At 35.7% G+C, this 27240-nt stretch overlaps 1 protein-coding gene across 6 annotated transcripts in view; it reads left to right on the top strand.

The window, feature by feature from the left end:
- Positions 1 to 27240, top strand: part of LOC145680691 (uncharacterized) — a 172392-nt gene that overhangs the window by 13977 nt on the left and 131175 nt on the right. For all 6 annotated transcript variants that reach the window (XM_081751592.1, XM_081751588.1, XM_081751591.1 and 3 more), the window contains exons 2-3: positions 5142 to 5312; positions 20436 to 21130. In XM_081751592.1, coding sequence (XP_081607718.1) covers positions 5142 to 5312; positions 20436 to 21130 — 866 coding nt within the window. The remainder of the gene's footprint in view (positions 1 to 5141; positions 5313 to 20435; positions 21131 to 27240) is intronic.

The following is a 27240-nucleotide window of genomic DNA, read 5'->3' as shown; positions in this document are numbered from 1 at the left end:
GCCATGTGTGTTCATAGTGGACGACACTAAGATAGAATTTATTCAGATATGGAGGCAGAGAAGGATGATTAACATATGCAGGTTTTAGGATCACATCAGGCAGTTGTCAGATTAAGGTGGAAACTCTTTGTAGAGCATCAGATGATTGCGGAGGGAGAGAAAGATCTTAATCTCTGCGGAATTAAGAATCTATAAAATCTTCAGCTTCCGAGACGAGTTTCGAACCACGAACCTCTCAACTATCGAACCATGATTTTGTCCATTCAGCCAGGAGAACTGTACGAAGTCATTCATATACTTTTCCTTTAGCTACGTTAAGAAAGTAATAAAATGGAATAGAAACTAATAGAATAAAAGTTGGCCCGGTGGGTGCGCCATTGACATTGAACGTAGACCTTGTTCCGAAACACTTTTTAAAAAGGCAGTAAAAGTTCGTTTCTACAGAGTTATATTTGATAAAACCGTGTGATAAAATAGTGCCAAATACTCAGATATAAATCGCCGTTTACGAAGCTCTAGTGAAAAATGAAACAAATAATCGTAAACATCTTAGACTTTTAAAAGATATATATATATATGTATATATTTTAATAAACAGTGGAAATGCACATAAGAGTATCACTCGGATGCGAACCTATAACTTTAAAAAATAGCGTGTTCATATCATTATGTGTTATCTGAGTGGTTAATGTAAGGGAACCTTACGTGGATGTTCCTAGGAACGAATCCCGACTGTTTTTTTTTTCTTCTTTTAGCTACACTCATAGTGTGCATTCCAGAAGTTCAGTTAGTTCAGTTTTGCATTAAATGTAGTAGCAACTAGTTTAAGCCGAGATTATTTCCAAATATGAGACGTTAATAGTGCTTTTCATTAGCTTACAATATTCAACTTTCGATATCAACTCTTGTAACCTTAATTTAACTTATTTCTCGGCCCACTGCAAAAGGGGACCCATTTAAGTTTAGTAATTCCACTCTGTAGATTTTTATAAAATTTCACACATTCTTCTCAATTTCTGAACATCCTACTACTTTAGCCTTAGATGAGAAAGAAGTTATGGAACAAGCTATAGACTGAATTCTACTCAAAAGACTTATTATCTCTTTGCTGTAACAACTTTAGGTTTCCGAACAGTAATGAACGAAAAAATTACGTGAAATATCGACTTAGAATGAATTAGCTTAATTTTTAATCTTAGATAAATGTCATTGCTAGTAGTGTTACATATTTGTTTAAACTCCTACTCTTTTATAACTCATTTTTCGTGTGACGAGAGCAACACCTAAGCGGGCATTCGGTGAACAAAAAGCCATTGTTATATCCATAGCACAATGTTGCAGATGAAGTTGAGCTCTTCGGCAATCTTCAGCTTGAAAGCGAAGGAAACTCCCACGTTGATATTCAAAAAGTAATCAACTAACGCCTCTCCAAAAAGGATCCCGCACAGTTGTTTTTCAGATGGTAATTTATAGGTATACTTAAGTTGATTGCAGTTCTTCCATAGTTGTGGGGACAAGACACTAACTCCATTCCTACGAAGCGGAGGGGAGGTAACCTGTAAAAGTAGTCAAACATGAACGATATTAGTGTCGAGTTTAGAGTTTCCGGGTCCCAAAGTTGAATTGTGACACTGCCGATGCTGCGTAAGTCAATTTAAAGTTTTGGTTGGTATGGAGGGGTCAGAGTGAGAGGATGAGAGGCAAAAAGAGTCGAAAACATCCTATATTTTTGTCGAATGCATAGTTTTTGGAGTCACTGACAAATAGTGATATTCCATATGAAGTACGTGTCCGAGGTCGGTTCCATTGGCATGGGGGTCAGAGAGCGAGTACCAGTGAAGATTTCGGAACAGTTCCTTTGGTGTGAGTTTCAGTACACTGAGAGTGACAAGTGGTAATGCACAAATATTGGTATCAGAAATATGACTTCTGGGGAATTGTTGCTCCAGGAAGACATTACCTCTAATCACTCCCTAAAATCGTGACTGCTTTGCAGGGCCTTAGGCAGGAATTTATTTTAGGGATCGAAAGCCTTTGAGGGGGTTCAAATTCAATATGAGCACATACTGTACTAAAATGTGTAACATCATTTAAAAAATTAGACAAAATTTACAGAAAAGTAGTAATTTCGGGGAACGGCCGCCAAGGCCTACATCTTGTATATGTCCCTGCTGCTCTGGATTGACAAAAGCTTCTCTTCAAATGTATAAGACATTAAAAGTAAACAATAAATGTATAACAGAAAAATATAAATAGAAATTATATGTAATTATAACTAAGAGGTAGAAAACAACTTAAAATTTAAAAGGAAAAATATAATTTTAAAACCATTTTTCGTTTATGCATAGCTAAAAAATAAGTGCGGAGCGGTCACCTGGAGTGTCAATATTCATCTCTTCGAACCCGAAAACTATGAATTCAACACCAATATCTTTCGTATTCTATTACTTTTACATGCCACTCTTCCCCTCCTAAGAATGGTTTCAGTGTCTTAACCCCCATAGTATATTTTTCAGATGATAATTTATACGTATACTAAATTCTTTAGAAATCCCTCCAGGAATCCATGTTGTATCCTATGGTCTATTATACGTTTTTTCTGAGTCAAAAATTTCTAAAGATATATAAATGTATTACAGTAGCAATGGAATATTGTATTATCACCCGACTGTCATCGTTGTGCAGAACTTCTTCATGATACGATGTAAGTTTAAGTTAATTAAGGTTGTAAGATTTAATATCAAAGTTGAAACATCACAAGTTAAAGAAAAGCATGTAATAACAAATCTCATATTTGAAAATAATTTTAGCTTAAGCTAGCTGCGACTACATTTAATTCAAAATCGAACTTCTGGAATGCACAGTATGAGTGTGGCTAAAAGAAAAAGTCGGGATTCGAACCTAGGACCATCCACGTACACTAACCATTCATTTAACACATATTGATGTAAACACACTACTTTTTAACGTTATAGGTTCGCATCCACGTTACATTCTTACGCGCATTTCCATTAAAAAAAAAAAAAAAAAGTTTCATTTTCCACTTGAGCTTCGCAAAAGGTGATTTATGTCTGAGTATTTAGCACTACTTTATCAGACGGTTCTATCAAATATAACTCAATTACCACCGTAGTAACAATCTTTTATTCCCTTAAAAATTGTTCCTGAACAAGGGGAAGTTCATTATGTACCCTGTAACTAAGCTAGACCCTGTGTATCTTAGGTAAGCTCGCGGAAAATATCGAAAACTACTTCGGCCCAAACCCCGCCGCCCTCTGACAGAGCAAACCCTCCCTTTGCTTAGGGAATAGAAGTGAATGACCTCAGCTGTGTTTCCAATTTGTCATTCAGTAGTTTGGTCTTGACGAGTAGGCTACTTAGGATGGCTAACAAGGCAGAGCGGGGCGAAGTCCGTGAAATAATTCATTGTGGCAACGCTTCAGCATCTAACAATTGAAAGATCTCAGCCGCAGCGACTTATTCCTCCTCTTTCGAGGGAGGTACGGGAAAACGCATATCGACAGCAGCGCCAGAAGCGGCACAATTCAAATAGGCTCTACAAGAAGTCTACGTTCAATGGCAACGGCGCACTCACAGTTTTGGAGTATTCCAATCTATTAATCAACTTTCGGAATATTCCATTCTATTAGTTTCTCAATATGGCTAAAGGAAAAGTGTATGAGTGACCGCGTACAGTTCTCCATGGCTGAATGGATAGTCACGGTTCAATAGTTCAGAGGTTTGTGGTTTGAAACCCATCTAGGAAGCTCAAGATTTTGTAAATTCTTAATTCCGCAGATATGAAGATCTTTCTCTCCCTCCGCAATCATCTGATGCTCTAAATAGAGTTCTCCACCTTAATTCGACAAGTGCCTGATGTGACCCTCGCAGTTCGGAAACTTGCCTTGTTCTGTTTCATAAAATCACAAATTTCGTCATAATATGGATGCTGTCCGATTATTTTTTCTCCAATTCTAAATTTGCATATGTAAATCATCTGTCTTCATATTTGAATCTCTCTCTCTCTCTCTCACTCACTCACAATGTCGTCCACTATGAATGCACATGGCTTGAGATTAAACCTTTGACTCTTAAAACCAAATATATGCGCTCTAGCAATGTGCTATCATAATTCTATAGGTTTGTTGCTAAAAGCAGCGTAATTTTAGATTTTGTTCGGGGGGGGGGGGGGAATTTCTGCCGACATAAGTTTCACTTTTTATATCAGTGTATTACTATACATTTGATCAAACGATATGTATTCATCAAACTCAAGGGAGGGGGGAATTACACGCTGCTGTCCTGCCCAAATGACGCCCCTGGAACATTTGCTTGCAATTACTGGGGAAAAATTAAATTAATCCTTGAATACCACTCATTACTGTGAATAGTTTATAGAGCTCTGCGTCCGCACTACGTACTTCGGGAAGCACAGAACCTACTGCCGTGATTGACAATTTCCATCGATTTCACAAAGAACTTCTTCCTAGCTTGATGTGCTATGCAGCCTTTGAAGAAGGGAAAGAATGCAAATAAAGGTCTTTATGAAGCAATGGGAACATTTTGTGACAATTTTTAATTTTTTATTTGATTTATTTATTCAGGTTCTACATAGGATTTCAGAATAAACGAATGACAGAGACTTTTAGAGCTATACACTTGTAAACATGGTTCCTGTTTTTTCCGTCTGAATGGAAAGGATATATTACGTAATACAGACCGCTTTAGACAAGGAGAGGAGGAGTTGGATTTAATACCAGGTCGATCGAGACGTGTGTTTCTGAATGCATAAGCACACCGCCCAAGAGTTTGTTAGTAATTTGGACTTAAATTTTTTTGTAACATTCTCTATGCTGAGTACTGTACAGATTAAATATTAACAGGGAGTTTGTAAACTTTGCTACTTTGTGCGTAGATATTTGGAATAAATTCTTGGACACTTGGAGACTTCTAAAATTTTATTTCTTCGGAATGCCATTTTAACGATTTCATAGCATTTCTTTTGTCATTCGTCTTACTGTGGTGCAAATAGCCTATGTTTACAATTTTTCAGTTGATTGATTATCATTAATTTATCGGTATTGATTTTTGAATTTTTACTTAAGATATCCTTTTGGATTAACAGTTCTCATTTTTAATAGGTATCTGAAGATGATAATTTACCGCAATACATATGCCATGCTTGCGTGTATAAGTTAGAAAACTTCAACAGCTTCAGAGATATCTGCAGCCAGTCTCAGGTTATGTTGAAGTCCTATCTGTCTATGGTGGAACAAGGCGAAGAAGCTGCTTCCAACAAGGAGACCACCGAGGTAAGCCATTCTTGTTTTCTTTAGGTTCAAATGTTTTCTAAGTTGGTTTACAAAGAGTAACTTATTTAATTAATAAATTAAATAACTGCACTACAAACCCTATGAAAAAATCAACAGTTTTAATATTTCGACTAAGCACGCCACGTGAAAAAAATAGTATTCTCTTCAGTCGAGAGTATGTAGTAATTAAAACTGCATTCTATAAAAGAAAGTATTGCTTCATTGAAAACACAATGGAGATGGCAAATAAGGCTTATTTCTACCATTATTCTCTGGCACTGTAAATCGAAATGATAGGTAACAAGCGATTTTTTTAAAAATCTGATTTGATGCAGTTAGTAATGAGCGTGTTTGTTTTCATGAAGAGGTGTTTATTTGCGTAAGTGTTATTCTCTATAGAACAGTTGAAAGTGGAATTTTCACAAATTCATATAAAAAATCGTCATTACTTCTTGTGCATACTTTCCAGTCATGAGAGTAAACAGAGTAACCGTATGAATGAGGGAAATAAACTAAAAAGGGAGAAACACAAGCCTCATGAAATATTATTAGTAAATTTAAATACTGTAGCTATTATAGCTTCAGTTACCTTTAGAATGCCAGACGGTGTCTGTAGTATAAATTCCCATTTATGGTATTCTGTACATGTCTTCTCTTGATCATGCATTAAACAACTGACAATGAGTAGTGTAAGTGTTAATGTTCGTGCTAATTTTAGTTTTGTTAACATCATGTTATTGTATCGTTTGTATTGTTCACAAGGGACAAAAGAATTAAATCGTAATTTTATTGATCGTTCCCATATACGTACATACGTTGTTAATTTTTCCACACAATCGCCATTAACTTGTAAACACTTACGGCTCTGGGGCAGATTCTTCCGTAGGCCCTGTCGATAAAATTGCCGCCAGTTAAGTACTGATGCTGTCAACACTTCACTATCGTCAAAAGCAAGCTAATTCTCGAGGTGAAGAAGCAGATGATAGTAATTGGGTTCAAAGTCGATACTGTTTGGCATGATCAAGAAATTTTCCATCAGAATCATTCAATTTTGTCTGGATACTGCTGACAGCTGTTCATGTAGGCGCATTATCGTAAATAAAACCTGAATATTCCATGTCGCCAGTTCTGAATAGAGCTAGTTTAGCCAGTGCCTCACAGTGCATTTTTAATGAGATGGTTCTTTCTGGTTCCGCTAATTCCTTAAGACAAAGACATTTTTGAATCTAGAATACAGTTTCCATGATTTGACTGGTTGATGGAGTTTTGCTTGAATTTTTCGGCTTCGGGGGATCTAACAAGAAGAAGGCAGAGTTTGGTAAGTGAACTTCGGGGCCATTTTTTGCGAGGAGGTAGTCACATTTAAAGAGTTAATATTACAAACTGGGAGAGCGCAATGGGCAAAAATAAGGGAGAAAAACCGTCTTCAAAAGTTTTCTACTCGCCACATATACTGTTCGACACGCAAATTTATCAAGTGACGGCGTGGCGGAATGAGTAAAGTGTGTAACTCATATGCAAAGGATCCCGGGTTCGATTCCCGTTTGAGTCAATCCTTGTTTTGTTTTTTGCTTCAACTAATAAAGTAACCATTTGTAACTATAAATAACATATTAATTCACCATATGTTTATAATGAATAAAACAATAGAAGTTTTAAAATCACTTGTAAAATCTTTCAATGTTTCATGTTAACTAGCAAAAAAATTTAATCTATTCCGTAAATATACTGATATCCCGAGTTGTATTATGGTTACGACGGTCAACGGCGCCGATTTCTCTCTAAATTTGGGAGGCCCATTCATAAAAAACACATACAACAATACATGTAACAATAAAAAATACGTATGAAAACAAATATTCATAAAATTACATGGGGCCCACATGAGCTTGGGGGGACGAGCATCCGACCTCCCATGATCGGCGCCCTTGACGACAGTCGTTGTGTACATCTTGACGCTTCGTGTCTACATCTGTTGACAGTGTGCGATTTACAAAGGAGTTGAGGAGGGAAATCCCCTTTGCTAATACTGGATGTTGCTATAACAATAGGAGATTTCCCCCTCATTCCCCTTGTAATTCTCACACTCTCAACAGATGTAGACACGAAGCTGCAAGAACATTTTTTACACCACGACTGCAGTAACAATAATATTTACGGAAGAGATTAAATTTTGTTCCTAGTTAACATGAAACATCAAAAGAATTTACAAGTGATTGAAAATTTCTATTGTTTTATTCATTATAAACGTATGGTGAATTAATATTTTATTTATAGTTACAAATGTCTACTTTATTGTTGAAGCAAGAAAACAAGAAAGACTAGAACGGGAATCGAACCCGGGACCCTTTGCACTTGAGTCGCTGATCCTTCTCATTCCGCGACGTCATCACTTGATAAGTTTGCGCGTCGTACGATATATGCGTCGAGTAGAAAACTCTAAGACGGTTTTTGTCGGTTATTATTGGCCATTGCGCTCTCCCAGTTTGTAATATTAACTCTTTAAATGTGCACTACCATCTCGCAAAAAATGGCCCCGAAGTTCACTTACCAAAGTGTGCCTTCTCCTTGTAAGTGACGTCACTGCATGTACTGCTATTTTGATTTACCAGTGACATAGGGAATCCATGTATGGTTACCAGTTACTATATGCCGAAAGAACTCATCCCCATCCTTTCCCCACCTTAAAAAATGCATATGCACTTGTGAACCTATTTGTTTCGTAAACATTAGTTAATATTTTTATGACCCTCCTGACACAGTTTCTGCTAACCCAAGTTGTTTGTGAAATACGGTGTATTGTTTTCGCGTGCGCAATAATGGTAAAGAGGGATTTGGATTTCACTCTTTCTGTTACACGTTCCACAAGGTGTCGTCTGTCCAAACATTAGACCTACTGCTTGTTTCGTCGGCGTGCATGTTTGAACGACTTTCTTGAAAAGCTCGGCTTCAAGGCCATACTTTTTCTTCATTTACTAGTGGCTCATAGATTAAACATAAATTCCAGTGTATTTCTGCTTCATTCTGCCCTTTCGCATGGAAAAAGTGGTTAAACGGACCGAACTTTACTTGGCGCAGTTTTGTACTAGAGCAACCATTATCATTCACTATCATACAAACATACACAACTTTTAACCGTAATGATTATATGAGTGATACGTGCAGGCAAGACTGATGGACGCGATCTCCTCAGTGGTATCGATCGCACTTGCATAAATAACTTTTTTTGTTTTGACATAATTTTAGCTTCGTTTTTTGTAAACTATTTTAGGTACAAATGATGAAACGTTGCTCATTCATAGTGATCATGATGCAGTCAGACTTTCCCAGTGGCCTTGTAGAATAACGTTAGATCTGGAGCTCCGGATTTCTCGGTGCACAAGGAAGACTGTAACGTATGCATGTTGGAAAGTGAATACGATTACTATAGCATAGAAAAGTGGTTCCCAATCGTTGTTTCGCGAAATTCTATAATTAAAAGGTCATAAAGCTTTTAATAAATAGTTAAAATTAATTTTGAGGCAGACTGTACCAGTCAATGCTTCTAGCTGTACAAACAGCACTACTTACACCATTATAATTTATATTATTAATAAAAAGTCAAAGAAGTGTATCGCGATGTCGTGAGTGTTCATTAGAGTATTTCGTCAATCAAAGGTTGAAAACATGCCAAATAAAGATTTCGAAGTTACTCTGTGTGTGCGTTAGTGAATTTTGTAACAAATAAAATAAAATCGTCAGTTGTTTCATGTTCTACACTTGTACCAGTTAGACTAAAGGAGACAAAAGATTATAGTAAATAATTATAAGGGAATAATGTGGGAGGAAACTAGAGAAGCTCGAAAGAAAGAAAGAAAACACGAACACGTGTTGTCTATTCGAGATTCACATGAAATCAAAACTAGGGACCACTTGCACATAGAAAAACACTCTAGCACTGAGTAATGTAACGGTTAAGATAATTGTGGGGGAACTCGACGATTGTGACTTATAGACTTGAAGGACTAATGTATATGAGAGTGGACGAAGAATATGTAAGAAATGGGACACAACTCGATTACTATAGACTTGTTTATGCTTATTAGAAAGTTAAAGAATGCCTAGGGTAGAAGTGTTTGACCTAAGGTTCAAGAATTATATATATAATTTAATGAGATGATGAGTTTATTGCCTTTAATATGATACTATATTTAAAGCTAAGATATACATAGATAAAGAGGGAGGAATAATATGAATGTGATGAGATTAACATTTCCTGTTGGTATGGTAATACCTATATTCTGTAGTTGCTGGTGTCATGTTTGAAGATTACTGTCCTTACATTGATATATACTATTTGATACATTTAGGCCTAATAGCAAGTGTTCAACTAGACTTAACTTTAATTTTTAACATAACAAATTAATTGACTAAGGCAGATAGATTATATAACGCTTTAACAGGTGATGAAAAAATTGGTGGAATGAAAAGTTGGAAACAAGTCAAACCCAGAAAATCTATGAACATGGTTGTTCTGTTGTATCTGAGACTTACTAGTGAGCCTCTATACGCTTACAGCAAAGTTACTGTTGAAAACGTTCAGTTAAACATGCAACATTAAAACAAGTATACGGATAAATGAATATCCAATAATCGATAAATATGTCATTGTATAACAAAAACAGTTGTTAACCAGGACTGCAACATAATTTGACGACATTTCTGTTGGTGCAATATAAATTATTACCTTAAGTAATTACTGTACTGTGACGTGTGTAAGAAATTGAGAGTAAACGAACTTAATTGTCTCTACCATGGAAAGCATTAATTCTAACAAGAAGCACTAGTTTTTTTTTATTACTTTTTTTAACCGTTGTAGTTATTTCTAGGTTAGCACACTTAAGAATATGCTACGTATATTTCTCCGTTTTCTAAAAACTTTTTTTTTTTTTTTTTTTTTTTTTCATAATTCTTCTGCATTAAGTTACCAAGATAATCAGTATGTGATTAACTCACTTAAAATATGTAATCAGCCATATCTTATGCAGTTTTTGGAAGTATAGTAATGATCACAAATTTTTCCGCTTGGTATGGACAGAGATCATGCGTTGCCCTAAGTCAATTGTTAATAGTTGAATGTAAGGGGACGTAAAACTACAATAACGACGTCCATAGGTGTTAAAGCATGCCAACTCACTACTATATAACGAATCTAATTTTTTGACTTAAATCTTTACTCTTCATATCCAAATGGTTTAATCCCACCAAGTACCATTATACAGTTAATATTCCTCTTAGCGAACACCATAATCAGCATCTTCGCTATTTATTCATAAAAACATTATTATAAGACTTCAAACTATTCCTCAAAACTCGCACCATTCTTCCTCTCTGACCATTTGCACAGACTGTCCACAACAAGTCTTTACCAACGGAGTATATGGTTACTTTTTAACACACTGTACCACACACAAAATAACTTAATACTCCGACACTTCGATAAATTGGCCATTAGTATATGGATGCAATTTTCAAGCGATTTATGGTGCGAGTTTGAATGTAAGGCGTGCTACTAATTCTCAATTAAGACTGTTCTTGAGTCAGTGATGAATCTCCGTTCCAACTGTTGTATTGTATTTATATGCTTAGAACGTAATCTGTTGTATAATAATATATAAATTCATTATTTACGTCTAGAAGGACTTGAAAGCAAACTAATCATTACGCGCTTTCTTTATATCCTTTAATCAGTATTATTTTCTACCGGTTTTGTTCTTAAAGGAACTACAGTTCTCACTCAGTGGCTGTATTTGTATGGTACTTGCTTTAACGCCTCTTTGTTACAACATTCCGAACACTTGTAATTATGTAATTTGTAATTTGGGTATTTCTGTCAGTAGCTTGCGCCACCTTGCTCGCGCTGCATGCGCGTTGGTTTCAATGTTAGTACCTACATAATAAATAGCGACATCGTTTTTATTGGAATCGATTTAACGTCTCAAGAAAGAATACAATATTTATCTGTATTCTATAGTAAAACCAGAAGTGGTAAAATTTACTGGTACTTCCGCTTTCAACTTTGATCGTCCCATCTCCACCCGTATTACTATAGTAAAATCGAAAGTAGTAGAATGCATAAGTTCTTTCGGTATCAATATTGATTTCCACTGAACAATAACGGTAATGGATATCAAGAAGCGGTTTTTCGGAATAGATTCAGCGTCCAAAATCAAGTTCCATCTTGTCCATTAGTCCTTTATTCAAACTTCAAGTTTTAGTAATCAACCATACTTGGTTTCAGCGTTCATAACCATGGAACAAACGTGGTAATAAGTAGGGACACACGTGTTTTTTGAATCGATTCAGGACCTTAGGAAAATATTTTATCTTCTGTATCTCCTACTAAGACCGTAAGTGGCAAAAATTTACTACTACTTTCGGTGTAAATATTGATTTCGGTAAAGTAAAAACGTGAAGGGATATCAAGTAGCGGTGTTTCGGAATCAATCGAACTTTCCACGGAAAACTTTCATTTCAATCTTAATTCCTGTATGTCAACCAGAAGTGGTGAAAATTACAGTTCCCTGTTTCAACATTGATCACAATAGTGCCAGACGGCAATAGAGAGAAAGTTTTTTAAAATGGAGTTAATACCGTAACATCTCCGACTTTAATCCTCTGTTTAAACCATAAACGTTAGAGATCTATAAGGGGCGTTCATTAAATTTTGAACAGATGGGTGTAATATTTTTATTAGTTACAATATGATGATAAAATTTTAGGTGAACATATTTTGATTCTTTGTTTCAAAATGGTACCAATTGTTGTTTTGTGTTGTTCACAAGTAAACCACCACAATGAACACTGAAGGAAGATATTAGGACCCGACAAAGGTCGGTAATGGAATTCGTGTTCAAAACCGGTAATGAAATTAGCGACATCCGTTCGTAGGAGGTTGCTTCCCGTTTATGAGGATGACACATTGGACTGCGCCAGTACCAGACGTCGTTTGCAGCGGTTTTGAAACCTATACTTTCCATATCAGACCAGTAAATTATGGCTTCTTTTTTCTGGGATCAGTGCGATGTCATTTTCATAGACGACTACGAACATAGCTCTACAGTTAACAAGGGTTATTATTATTATTATTATTATTATTATTATTATTATTATTATTATTATTCATTGGATAAAATACGACGTGCTCTCTAAACTAAGATACCGTAGCTGCAAGGTAGAGTCATCAGACTCCATCATGAAAATGGGGTGGAAAGTCGTCTCTCACCCTCCCTATAGTCCGGACGTGACTCATTTCTTGTGTGAAACTGATGTAAAAGTCAGCGACGTGAATTCTACCAAAGTGCATTCATGGCAAAAGAACGTTGGACGAGATGCATTGAGTGACATCGTAGCCAAAGGATCAAAGTATGTTCACCTAAAATTACATCACCATATTGCAACTAATAACAATATTATAATCGTCTGTGCAAAACTTAAACGCCCCTTGTATTACTACTACTTCTTTTAATATTGATTCCAACAGAGCGTAAACGTTAATAGGAGACCACAAAAGATTTTTTCTTGTGTATTCAGTATCCGAAGGATATATTTAATTTTAGCTTTATTCTTCTACGATAATCAGAAGTAGTAAGAATTAATAAAACTTCGTTTCAATATTGATAACCTGTATGGTAGTAAATGTAAGACATAGCAAGAAACTATTTTTCCACCAATAAGCATTCACTTTCATTAATAATCCGCTTCTTTTAGCCTGAAGAGCATAACTACTCATTTCATTTCCTGTTCATTTTGTATACAATATAATGAACATGAAACAGACTGGGGAAAGGTGGAAATGCCTACTTACGAAAAGGGAAAAATACGCGACAAAACGCGTTTTTGTGTTATATCCGGGTTTGGTTTTGATAGGATTACAAGGGCAATTACAGAGTATCTGATGAGGCTGGACCATTTATTTATCTGGGGATGCTCTTGTAACTTTTTAAGTTGATAAATAAAACTGAAATTTTGTGCGATGCAAATATCGACAAGATACATTGTTTGACATACTCTACCAGATTAAAGTGTTCCCAATCCAACATAAGCATTACTTTCAAAATTTACAATATCCTTTGTGTTACAAACTAAGGACCTATTTCGAAATACCTTATGTGAGATAGTATAATCATGATATGACCTATTTCGAATAAATAGGAAGAAAATTACTAGATATTGAAAATTTTACTTTCTTTCGAAATATTTTATTCGAAGAAGTGCATAGAAAAGTATTATATCCAATAATGTAGAAAATTTTCAGTGAATGTAAAGATCATAAATTCGTTTACAGAAATTTTATATTTTAAACTGGTCGCTACTTAAACACCGCGTAAAATCATTAGTGTGCCAACTTGTAAGCACAACTACTAAAAAGTGTTGTTGTAATGTTATAGAAACAAAGGGATGCAACAATCATTACAAAAAAGTTCCATGATATAAGACATTTTAAGCAGTTTTGCAATCTAACCATGTTTTTCATATCTCCGGAACTGTTTCAGGTGTCAAATGGCTGCAAACGGCATTATAATCTTCACTTTTCCTAAACCATCTACGTAATTAGATATGATATTCATCTAAGCACTTTTTCGAATTAAAGCCTTTCGAAAGAAGGCAATTCCTTGTAATTTTGTTCCTCTTCATTCCAAATATCGTATCCTTATCATAGTATTCGACACTAAGACACTGTAGATCGGTGTTGTAGCGTCCTTAGTTACAAACAATGAATAATAAGTGTGGTGTTGTAAGTTTTCGTTTAATATGTAGGTTTGAAATATGTAATAATCTGACGTAGTACCATTTAAAAATGTCTTTATGTTGGCAACATTGTTAATTCAGAGGTATCACGATATGTGGAGCAATGCTTTATTGCTGGTGTTTGCATCGTACAAAATTTTAGCGTTTTCACCAATTAGTTTGAAAGATAGAAGGACATACCAAAATGAATAGTTCATTCTGCATCACACAAGACTTTGTGATTAGTTCTCTAGCACACCAACATATGCGTGCTATTTTCAGTGTTGTTAAAAGTTGTTGTTTGAGAGTTACCAACAAACTTCGCTGTGCTAAAATTGGGAGTTGTACTGGTGGTGATTTTGAGAGTACCAGGCAGTCTCGATACAAGGGTGCACAATGACACCTGTACTGCACTTTAGGCAGCCGTTTTATATATATATATATATTACGCTCTTAATACCGGACTACCATTTTATAAAGAATACTGGTAAGAGCTGCCTGAACCTATGATTATATATATATATCACAAAAAAATGTTCAAAATGTGTGTTAAGTTGCCCACCGCCGATCAAGTGTAGTGGCCACTAACAAAAAAATTTAGACAAATACGATACTCTACGCTACTAATACATCTCTAGGTCAGTACCATCACGAGAAACTTAAAAATTTATGTAAAGTTGCTCACCATCGAAACCATACCAGTACCAAACTTGAAACTATACATGTCCGTGAGTTCTTTTTTAGTCTCCTACCGTTTTCGGTGTCCATGAGTTTTCCCTGGGGGTTTTCCCATTGCCTTTTACATTCTGATACCACCATTTTCCCCCTCTAATAAGTCACTTCCATTAATCATCCACTTCTTACCCTAGAGTGTAACAGTGAGGCATATAACTAGAAATTTCATTTTACTTTGTAAGACTGAAATGATGATCAATACCGTCAACTAAACCACCAGAATTTATATGAAAGATAACTGCTTTTGGTATATCTTTACCATTCAAAATTCATGTAAACTTGCTCACTGATAAAATTATTATAACCACAAACACCACATTTTAAGGCTGGGACAGGATGTCCTCTATGGCTGTTTCACTGCGAGGTGGAAGGACCTGGGACACCACCACTTTACCCAGTCCCTAGAAAACAACATGGAAACAGAAATAAGAGAATGTAATATTAGGGAATACGACATTACTGTTTCACAGAGGGTCGTCGCCGGCAGTGGAGGGAAACACAGCAGGACCTCCTCTGTCGTCATCAAACGAAACCCTTGCAGGATAGGGACCTGAAATGTGCGATCGCTGCTACAGTGTGGAAAACTGGAAAACCTGAAGAAAGAAATGGAACGCATGAAGATAAATATCTTGGGAATCAGCGAAGTTAGGTGGCCTGATGGAGGAGACATGTGGAGCGAGGACTTCAGAATGATTTACTCAGGAGCTGTAAACGGTACAGCAGGAGTCGATTTTGTCTTGAATAAGATAGGACAGAAAGTTATAGGCAGCTGGAGATACAATGAAAGAATAGTAATGTTGAAGATAGCAACCGAACCGAGGAATATGACGATAATCCAAGTATATCTGGCTGCATCAAGCTATACAGATAAAGAAGTAGAAGAAAACCATGAGCAAATAAAAGAAGTATTGATGAAAGTTGAAGATCAGGGTGACTGGAACGCAGTAGTCGGCGAAGGCAAAGAAGAGAATGTAACTGGGAATTTCGGCCTAGGAGAAAGGAATGCGATAGGTGCACGATTAGTTGACTTCTGCAAATGCCATAATCTGACGGTAACGAACACTCGCTTCGAGCAACCACTAAGATGATGATACACATGACCAGCAGACAAAGATATCAAATAGACTATATACTGGTCCGACAAACATTTAGAAATCAAGGGAAGAACAGTAAGAGTTATCCAGGAGCAGACGTTGACTCAGACCATAATTTAGTTTGATGAAGGGCGAACTCCGACGAAAGAGGAAACGAGTGGTGGCACCAAATAAAAGATGGAACACAAGCAAGCTAAGAAGAGATGAAAATATGAAAAAAAAAAAAAAATGCAAATGCAACAGACAGAGAAAGAGACGTCTAAGGTAAGTTTAGCAGGTGATGACATCGATTCGAGATGGGAAGCCGTGAAAGCAGGGATTACAAAAGCTGCCGATGAGCACATAGGAAGGGAAACGAGAACCCAATATAAACCCTGGATAACAGCAGAAATATTGGAAATGATGGAGGAAAGAAGACAGTTCAAGATAACAAAGATGAGGAATATAGAAGGTGCAGAAATCATATTAACAGAGAAGTAAAGAAGGCCAGAGAAAACTGGATAAACAACTTCTGCAAAGAAATTGAGGAAAATATAGTCAAAGGCAATATAGAAACGGCATATAGAAAGGTTAGAAAACAGTTCTGTGAGGAAAAAGAAACGCAACAGACATTATCATAGACAAGGACAGAACAACGCTAATAGAAGAGGAGCAGATAACAAAAAGATGGAAGGAATAAATTGATGAACTCTACAAAGGAGACAGTGAACGAAGAAGAGATAGAGAAGGAAGACGACGTTGATGAAAATGAATTAGGACCATCAATTTTAAAGTACAAATTTGACAATACTTAGAAGAAAATGCAACATGGTTAAGCCCCAGAAATTGATCAAATACCAACGGAAGTGATTAAGAATCTCGGAATAGCAACAAAGAAGAAACTATTTTATCTTATTAATGAAATGTACACCTCGAGAAAAATACCAAGAAACTTCGAGAAAAACGTATTGGTCCGCATCCCGAAGAGTAAAGGCGTACGGAAATGCGAAGAATACAGAACGCTAAGTTTGCTTTCTCATGCATCAAAAATACTGTGCAAAATTATCGCACAACAAATAGAAGGGAAAATTGAAGACAAGTTTGGATTCAGGAGGAAAAGAACAACAAGGGAAGCAATACTGAATCTACGGTTGATCATGGAACAGCACATTAGAATAAACAAATTGTAATAGCATTTGTAGATATAGAGAAAGCTTTTGACAACGTAGATTGGAACATCATGTTCAGAGCGTTGAAGAATCTGAAAGTGGATTACAGAGACAGAAGAATAATATACCAACTTTATAGGAACCAGACAGATGTTACAGGAAGAGATCAGAAGGAAGCAAGAATAGGGAGTGAGGCAAGGATATGGACTTTCACCTCCTGTTCAACGTCTATATAGAAGAGTTTATGTAAGAATTCTTTGAGGAAAACGAGAAAGGCGTAAAAGTAAATGGTCAGGTTTTCAGCACAATAAGGTTTGCTGATGACATAGCATTGATAGCGGAGAACGATGAGGACTTGCAGGAAGCACTTTCAAACTTGAACGACCAACTGGACGAACATGCAAAATGAAGATAAGTAAGAAGAAAACCAAACTGATGAAGTGCACAAGAGGAGAAGAGGAAGAGGCAAACATATGGCTAGATGGAGAGAAAATCGAAGACATTAAGACTTTCCCCTAGCGCAGGCTAAACAAGCATTCTATAGGAAAAGAGGACTACTAACATCAAGAAATATGTCGCTGGACTTCGTAAACGATTTATTAAGACACTGGTATGGAGCGTGGCGCTTTATGGGTCAGAGACATGAATATTGAGAAAAGCTGAAATATCCAAGCTGGAAGCATTTGAAATGTGGTGTTGGCGCAGAATGCTGTGCATATCATGTACCGAAAGGAAAAGGAATGAAGACCTACTAAAGGAAGCTAATGAAGAATGACAGATCATGAAGATAATAGGAAAAAGAAGAAACAGCACGCTTGGCCATCTTAATCGGCACTCCGATTGGATCACTGTGCTGATAGAGGGAAAAGTAGAAAGAAAACCAGGAAGAGGGAGACCAAGGATAGAATATCTAGCTGCAGTTATGAAGAATAAATCTTATCAAAGTATAAAACAGCTCTCCCAAGCGAGAGAAAAGTATTAAAATAATTTCCATGTTGCCCACCAACCTATGGTTGAGATGAACAAGAAGACCGTAATACACCACATAAAATTATGCCATGATCTTTAGTATATTTTTATCACGATAATACGTATAAAATATTGTATAAAGTGGGCTATCACTGAAACTAATGGATACCAATACCCAGCGGTGTTATTCAGCAGATTCGCGCAAACTGAATGTTTAAATTTCTCAAGTTCAGGGAAATAGTTGTAAAACGTATTTCTTCTCTATTAGATCCAGTATTTACTTAGTATTAGATCTAGTACTATTTTTGAGAATATAGTATATATTTTTCCTTTCCAGCTTTTAAGAAAACAGTTGAAGCCATGCTGTAGTTGGGACACTCCACTTTAATTTTCTATGGGCATCTCAAGAATGGAAACGTTATTCTGCCGAGTTACAGACGAGTTTGTTTCTGTAAAATGTGTCTAGTTTCTTCTTAAAAATGCAAATTTTCGCGTTACGCTGACTCACACTGATACAGATGGGTTCCCTGATGCTTTTGAGTCTTGGCACTTCCACAAGCATCGCTGCTGTGTTTTAATAATACCACAAGAAATATCTATTTTATTTGGCGGGAAATTGCACGTCCTAAAAAATAGTATATCACGGAAAACCATTCAAAGTATGCAAGTGAATATTTACTCTCAAATCTTACTAATGAAGCATGTTAATCACGATATATTATCTCTAACGGAGAGAGTGAAAAATCTGTAATTTATGCGAACTAAAGTACTGTTCATAGTGTACATATAAATATGTATAAATAATAGTGGTGTAAACTTAAAAACTGTAAAGGTCAGAAGCTTAGTTACGAACTGATCTAGTGATACAATTCATTGGATTATTATTATTATTATTATTATTATTATTATTATTATTATTATTATTTTGAAGCATGTAACTTCCAACATATCAAAGTAGCATTAATTGTAAGAAGAGAAACAAAATGGAAATAAACACACAACTAGAAATAAACTTGTGAATTACACGTGTGAGTAGGGTGTAACAATGATGGTTGGCTGGTTAATAATGTTGCAGAATGTTAAGTTTATGCCGGTGGTAGGTCATGTGGATGTGTGAGCTAGTTAGACACAACTAACTGCAGAAATCAGTTGGCAACTTGAAGGATTTCTAAGATCACTGTCCAACGACAGCTACATGCAATAATTTCAGTATTTGCAGTCGGGTTGTGATTTCGCGAATTCTAATTACCGTTATGATGGCAACGCGAGAAAGAGTGCCAAGAATGTAAAATGTGCACCAACAATGATTAGAAGATCCTATGAGAATCTTTGGATCGTGATTGGTAACAGGGTTCGTATATGGCAACCTGTTTGTAACAAGGTTCATGTATGCCGACCTCCCATAAAGGAATATATTCTGGACTGTTAGCAATGGCGCGGTGGCGGCAATGTCATTGTAATCCCATTCCGTTGATCGTGTAATTTTTTCTGAAAAGATGAATTAATCCCAGTGATTACGTGATATTTTAGGTGACCAGATGCATCTTACAGTATATATACTGTTCCCTGCTGACGATGTAGTCTTTCCAGATGATTATGCGGCAACACACACAACCTGATTAGTATATACGTATATATATATATATATATATATATATATATATATATATATATATATATATATATATATATATATATATATATATATATATATATATATGGTTGTAGAAATATCAGAATGAACTTTAACATCTCCCATGACCTCGTAATTTCCCATCTTGGATGAGTTGAAAGTAGCGAGTCCGTAGTAATTTACATTTCCACAGCTGAATATTATACTGCATTAAGAATTATCTATTATTTCCCTGGAAATGAGTCATCGGGGTGTCTATCGGTCACGAAAGTCACGAAATTTAGCTTTCGGGTCACGATTTTTTTTTTTTTTAAACTGTACAAATGTAAGTACAGATTGGAAAATTTCGTTCTATAAAACGTCAAAATTCACCACCAAAAATGTCTGTGGTCGGCTTTATACGCTACCAAATCGCAAGCAAAGTACGTTTCTATTGCATGGATGAAAATTCGACCTAATTCGCACCCAAATTTGCTCTTGAAAATGTTAGGAAATTTTATGATTGGTGAAGAAACGGCCACGAAATTTCACTTTGGAATTTTAGTAGACACCCTGGTCATGAGTTACGTACATCAATTTCGCTACGAATACATGCTTTACTACAGACGAGAGGTGGTGTAACGCTATGTTGTTAAAAGCTCCATTTTATTAAAATGTTTCCATTATTTTGATAACCATCTAACCACGTATCGGTCATATAGTGTGTATAAATATATAGCTTTTATGCTAATTATTGGATTATTTGAGTGGTTATCTATGTACTTTTGCTTTTCAGAAACCACATACCTCTTTGGCTGCTGAGAAATCAACAACCATCAATAATTCTGAAAATCAGAATAGACCCAGTTCTGAAGTACGAGAGCGAAGTTCTGAAATTAAGCAAGGAGCCACGTCAATCAAAGTTAAACGTCGTCGGGGCAGGCGTAGGAAGGCCGAATATAATGATGTTCGTCGCACATCAAAGAAACGAATCACAAGAGCTAAGTCAAACGATCGTGTCGGAAGTGACAAATCCGACAAAGCAAGGAACAGAAGAGAGTCCACAAGAAAGAGCGTTGAAACTATTGGTGGGTCGGAGCAGTTAGAGTCTAATAATATTGAAAAAACATTTCCTGTTGAATTTTGTGATATTAAGAAGGAACAGGTTTCAGAAGGAGGAAGCAATGAAGAGCTTGAGCTTTTACCAGAGTTAGAGGAAGATAATTCCATTCACTCTTATTCTTCAGAATCGGATGTCGATCGCGAAGATACTCACATACCAGTGATCCAAGAACACTTGGACGATGTATCGAACACATCAACTGAAAAGAATAACACATCTTCAAACGTTGCATTAGATGTCAACGAGAAACATTCCGGAGAGAAAATGTCTCAGCGAAGGAGATCGATACGGAAAAGTGCTAACGTTAGAAGTCGTAGTAGAGAAGAAACATCGGAGAAACAGATGTCATCGTCTGCGTCGGCATTAAGGTAAGCACTTTTTTTTTTTTTTTTTATATTTTTTTTTTTTTTAATAATTACATTTCAAAGTACATGTTACCTCACACCACCACATGCTGGCCAAGCGTGATTGATATTTCTAGTGTTTCGTGGAATTAGTCATTATAATTTGGAAAGGAATACCCTTAACACTTTTAGGTTCTACAGCGTCATCATTTATCATAGGATCATGGTTCATACCTAGTTTTTTTACAATAGAAGCAGCCTTTCAAACGGTACCATTCACATTTCCCTATCCTGTCCCTGAGGCGAGAAATCTAGAGAAAAATCGGGATTTTTCTCTAAAAATGTTTTCTGAAATTTGGACCCCCTTTAATCCCCTGTGTTAGATCGACTGAAAAATACTAAGCTGTGTACTAAATGTGTGTACAAAATTTCAAGCTTCTATCTTGAATAGTAAGGGCTGAAAGGTGTATTTACAAATGAACCTTACAATGCCCCAGATTACCGCAAAAGACCTTGATCTCATAAAATATTTTCTGGGACATCCCTGTGTATCCTAGAGTCGTTTTGTATCTCATTCTCTTCAGGATAAAACAGGCTTTCAAACGGTACCATTCACATGTATGCATCATGTATCTAAGGCGTAAAACTTGAAGAAAAAAAAGTTAATATTTTTTTACATTTTTGATCTTTGGATCCCCCCCCCCCTTCCCCCTATTTGATGCAGCGATGTGAAAAAATCTGATAAATACTACTCGGTGGGCTGAATGTTTGTGTAAAATTTCAGTCTTTTGGGTGCCAAAATAAGTCCGCCAAAAAGTAATAAAATAGGCCTAACGAAAAAAATATCTTTTTTAAATTTATGACGTCATCAGTCCTATGTCTGGACGCAGAAATGCGTGAAAGCATACGTAACGTGTTTTACAATGCCTCTATGCCTGGGAAAACAAACCCGAAGTAAAAAGCTTTATTTGTATTTTTTAGTCGAATAATGAAGACACTACTTCAGTACCTAAAAATAGGTATTAGAACCTAAAAGGGTTAAATAAAATTAAAATTAATTAAATGCACAATTAGTATTGGAGCTAATATAATGATGAAATATGTGATAAATGGATCATTTTTCGATACAGAAAATTGAATAACTTACTAATCTGCTCTCTCCAACTTGTCTCCGTATGTAGTTCACCAAAAGCAATTTAATCATATCCGTCAAAAATTTTTCTGGGTTCGAAACAGGTATATGCAATTTCTGTTTCCTTAATGAAATGCAATATATTACATTTAATTTTGGCGCATTTAGCTTGTGTTGTCGATAAATATATATGATGCTAAACTACTTTTATTTCTTATGCCGTTAGTTCGAGTAGTGCATATCCCACATAAATTAGGGGAAAGACGCAGAAAAGCTGTGCTAAAAACACTAATTTTAATATATGTCTAGTACAGCGTTTCTTAAGTTTTTAATTTTTTTTTTTTAATCCGAGGACCACTAAAATGTTTTTAATATTTCTACAGACTACTCATTTTACATTTTTTAAAAGGTATGTGTATTCGTAATATTTGAGGCATGCTGTACAATTATAGCATAATAAATCTTAAAACACTTTTTAAAATTCCTACGGAAACAGTTACTGAATTGGAAGTAAACTATTAATGGTCGTGTTATATTTTGAACCGACTTAATATTTATTTACCAAATTATTAATACAGTTATTTTATTACACTTTTAATGTCGCCTCTTGCAGAGTTCCAGGTTATCTGGATCAATATTAGCCAAATCTAGTCAAAGATCGGCACTTTTTTTTGTGTGTGTGTGTGTTAAAAGCGTGATGAAAATCTCTTTTCACAAAGATGTGGTTGTTGAATACTGCATAACGGCTTATACTGCTTCTTCAGATATCTCTGGAAATACATTTCTCAGTGAAAGCGAGATCCAGAATCGAGACAAACCGAGATCACGGAATTGGATTTTAAGTTCAGTGGTACTTAAAATTTCAATTAACTTTTCTTTCTTCGATAACGAGAGGTCATTCCCATGACTGTAAGGTTAAAGACATACTGAAGCTACCTCGCGATCGAGGTCGAGGTTTAAGTCGCAGTCGCTACCTCGATAATGGCACAAACACATGGATTCAAATGGGTAAGCGCATGCCGAAGATGTACGTTACATCGCGACCTTGAGGTCGATTGCGAGGATGAATTAGTGGTCGCGATGATAAACAACCGAGTTTGTTTTTACATCGATTTTCAGAATTTCGTCTGCAGAGGATTATCTGTATCTATGCTCAAGAGGTTTTGCTGCACTTTAATTTGATTATGAAAGACATATTAGTAGATAGAACTAATTAGGAATACTCTAGCAATATGGGATAAGAGGAACAAACATAATCATAATAGGCACGTTTTAAATAGAGAATGGAAGAAAATAGTAACTCAAATGGGAATGTCAGATAAGTTATTCTTATTTATTTGAGAATTATACTGTAGCTTATTATATAAGACAATAGCGGTTACAGGGAAGGAAGTCTGAAAATTCCGTAATTTCTAAAGAAAAAAGAAGCCAGTGTTAATCATATCTATGCTTAAAAACTTAACGCCCCCTACCCTCCCAGTTCCGAAATTATTAAAAAGAATTTCTAAATTTCGTTACTGATATAAGGTAAAGTAATACCTTAAAGACAGGCACGTATTCGTAGGGAGGCAACGTTGTATAATGAAATTGCAGTAATGAAATTTCATCTGGTGAAGTTAATACCCCTTTCACCTCGAAACCTGAAGACAAACCTGTTTTTTATTTTGATGGGAAATGATTTTTCGTCTGAGTGCAGAAAGATGGAATTTCTTCACAGAAAAATAAAAAAAAAAGGGGGGGGGGAGGGCAAAAGTCTTTGATTTATTGATAGATATTTACAAGAGAGGAGACTCAAATATTTTTGCGAAACAAGAGATGAGACTGGCATTTCTCATGTTTCGTCTCGCATCCATCCCAATTTCAAAATGTGATTTCACAGTGATTTTTAAGCACTGACGGAATAATTTCACACGCGTTAACAGTAATGGTTCTTCTCAAACTGAAAACCTTACAGCGAGGATGCGACTTCTTCGCTATGTGCGCCTTTCATCCATCTAGACCTAGACATCGAGGTAGTGACTGCAACTTAAACCTCGACCTCGATCGCGAGATATCTTCGGTATGTCTTTACCCTAAGCCTCAAGTGAATCGCGATTCAACAGAAATTTATTTGGAAAGTATGTTTCAAATTTTTGTTTTATAATTTTGAGGTGGCTACAAACCCTTCGAGAAACTCAGATTTGACAAAAATATTTACCATTAAAAACAATTCTAATGTAAAAGGTGCAAATTTCTTTCTTTTTTCTTTTCTTTTTTTTTTTAATGTAAGTAATCCATAGTACCAATTTTTTCTTGAATGCCTTTATTTTGTGGTAAACATGAAGAACAACGAAAGGTTTGCGCCGAAGGAGAGACTTATCAGGAATCATGCTTTGTCAACAATGGGTGATGAAAATTAGACGTTCTCTTACAGATAATAAAATTTCGTGCCTTAATTAAATTAACCTTCTTAGTACTTTGTCCCTAGAAAGCCAGTGAGTTCTAGGATGAAGCAGAAGTTTTGTATATTCATTGCCCATTTCATCGCACAATACGGTAATAACCTATTATTTAACGGCCTAGCCTTAATAGAACTAACTAGCTTTGCAACATTATGTAACAGTTTTAAGTTCTGGTAGCATTCCTTTGGAGGTCAGTGCGTCCATATGTATGAAACAGTGCACCCATTTCATATCTGGAATTACTTCCTTGAGTGTAGAGACAACCCCAGGGTGCGGGCTCCATCTGAACATAAACCTACACATTTTTCCCTGCTGGATCCCTTTCTCAAACACTGTGCGTGGGTTTTCTCGGGGTTCTCCCGTTTCCTCCCACTCTTCATTCTACCATTTAATTCATTTCTCATCATCACCATCTCCTGAGCCTAGCCGACATACACGTGGGACGTAAAACTTAAAGATTTCATTTCGGATCCCGTTCTCTCTTATGTAACTATCGAGAGAGTGAAATACCTCTTCTCCCGTTATTCGGGTTCGTAAAGTACTACAAAATAGAATATCGTCCTATATGTCATCACCATATGCATATCTACTGTGTTACATTATACTTAAGTATAATGTATCATGGTCGTGATTTTTTGAACCACCTGTATATATAAGGTCATACTTAGTCAAAAGACAATCGAAAATATTTGTAAATCATTATTATATTTTAGGGTTTAGTTTTAAAAGTATAATATTTCGTGAAAAAATAGTAATATAGGGGAAGTAGTTTCCATAAAAATTACATATAACATAATATTTTATTATTATTGCATATTTTGTTCTTATTATTAAGTTACGTGGGTTCAAAGGCGTATATTTTGTAGTTTCTTATAGGTTATATACTATTTTCAAGGAAATTTAGATGTAGGGAATCTTTGGAAGGAAATTCTTAAAATTTAATTCTGTAATTTCTTCAAAATTTCATTCTCAAATTCGATCATGATGTCTTTTTAGCACATCCCTTTGTTTAGATAGAAATTATTTCTCATTGGAGCTTAAAGAAATCTCAGTTTGGTTTGAGGCTCATTCCAGATTTCATCATTGGTTCGACTTCTTTTGATGTGTCGAGATTTAGGTGGTATCCTTTTGTTGCGTCACCAAAGAACCAATTAGCTCTCTTTTTCTTGGTACTCTTTGTCTTTTACCTAAAACCGTGTTGGGGATAGGACATACAATCCAATTTCTCGTCAAAACTGTGCAGAATGTGGAAAGTTTTGTGTCAAAGTCTATGATAATTATTGTGACTGCTGTTAAATGGTCTCTTATTTGACAAAATAAATCTTTGCGGTGCTCAATGGACCGTGAGGTGAACAAATTAGCATCGCTGTATAGTTGCTGTGTTCCGCTACAGCTATAGGTCGAGAATAAGTTTGATAAAGATGGATACATTTCCTTTTTTTGTAAGCACAAGATGCGGGATTCGGTGTAAAAGACCAGTGCAAGTAGAAGATTTTCCTGTTTTCTTTGTCTAGTCAAATGTGATGTGAAGATATACGGAGAAGTGGGCAGTAAAGTTAACCAGATACATGGAAAATTAAGTTGTTCTACTCTACCTCTTCGCATGGAAACTAAATTTGTGGTTTAGTGTGCTTTTAACCTAAAAATTTTGTTTTGGATTAAAGTGATACCGATCGTGTCTGATATTAACATGCAGTTCTAAAACGTTAATTCTGTTTCCCTAGGGATTGCGATCACATCCATCTATCACGTGAACACGGGTCCTACACGGATGAGCCAGGGGAAGGGTTTTCAATAATTTGATTTGATTGTCGTAATAGACGGGCTTGCGTGCCTTGTGAGCGCAAGCCTCCTCCCAGTATTATATAGTAACATTCCGACAATGTAATTCAAGAGAAAATACTTCATTAGGAACTACAGTTTATTCTGATACAACAGAGATACTGCTCCTAACGTACGTAAAAATTTAAAATCTATTCTCGCTTGCCCGCAGCAAATGTGAATAAAATATTCAAGATTCTCAATTACAATCTATATTTATTTTGAAAACCTGGTGCAGGTATACTTTGTTGGTGCATCATGGTATTTTCTGGCAACAGATTTTTTTTTTTTTTTCAATAGCTCGTGGACGTTATCCAGTCCTGTTTAAAAAGAGAATATAACTAAAATATTTAATACCTTATTTATTAATGTCGTCTGGATTTTTTTTTTAATCGGTCTTACCCGTAATTTTGACATTATTTAAGTCTTTGTAACTCAGGTGTGATGTGGGGACTATGAATGTTATGAGTGACAAATTTTTCTCTTGTAGTAGATTAAGTTAGTTTAGATTAGATTAGGTTAGGTTAGGTGTAGGTTAAGTTTTACTCTTCGTTTATATATATTAATTTTCTTGTGTCAACCTATGTCTGTGATAAAAATATAAAATAAAAGACATAGCAAAGTGAAGATGCTCCGTGCATAGAAAAATGAAATGAAATCTTTAAGTTTTACGTCCCACGATTATGCCGGTGAGGCTAAAGGAGAAGGTGATAATGAGAGATGAATGAAAATGGTGGAAT

This window comes from Thermobia domestica, chromosome 3, assembly GCF_964235325.1.
Source record: "Thermobia domestica chromosome 3, izTheDome1.hap1.1, whole genome shotgun sequence".
Classification (NCBI taxonomy): domain Eukaryota; kingdom Metazoa; phylum Arthropoda; class Insecta; order Zygentoma; family Lepismatidae; genus Thermobia; species Thermobia domestica.
The sequence above is the reverse complement of the archived record's forward strand: the minus strand, read 5'-3'. Positions and strand labels throughout refer to the sequence as shown.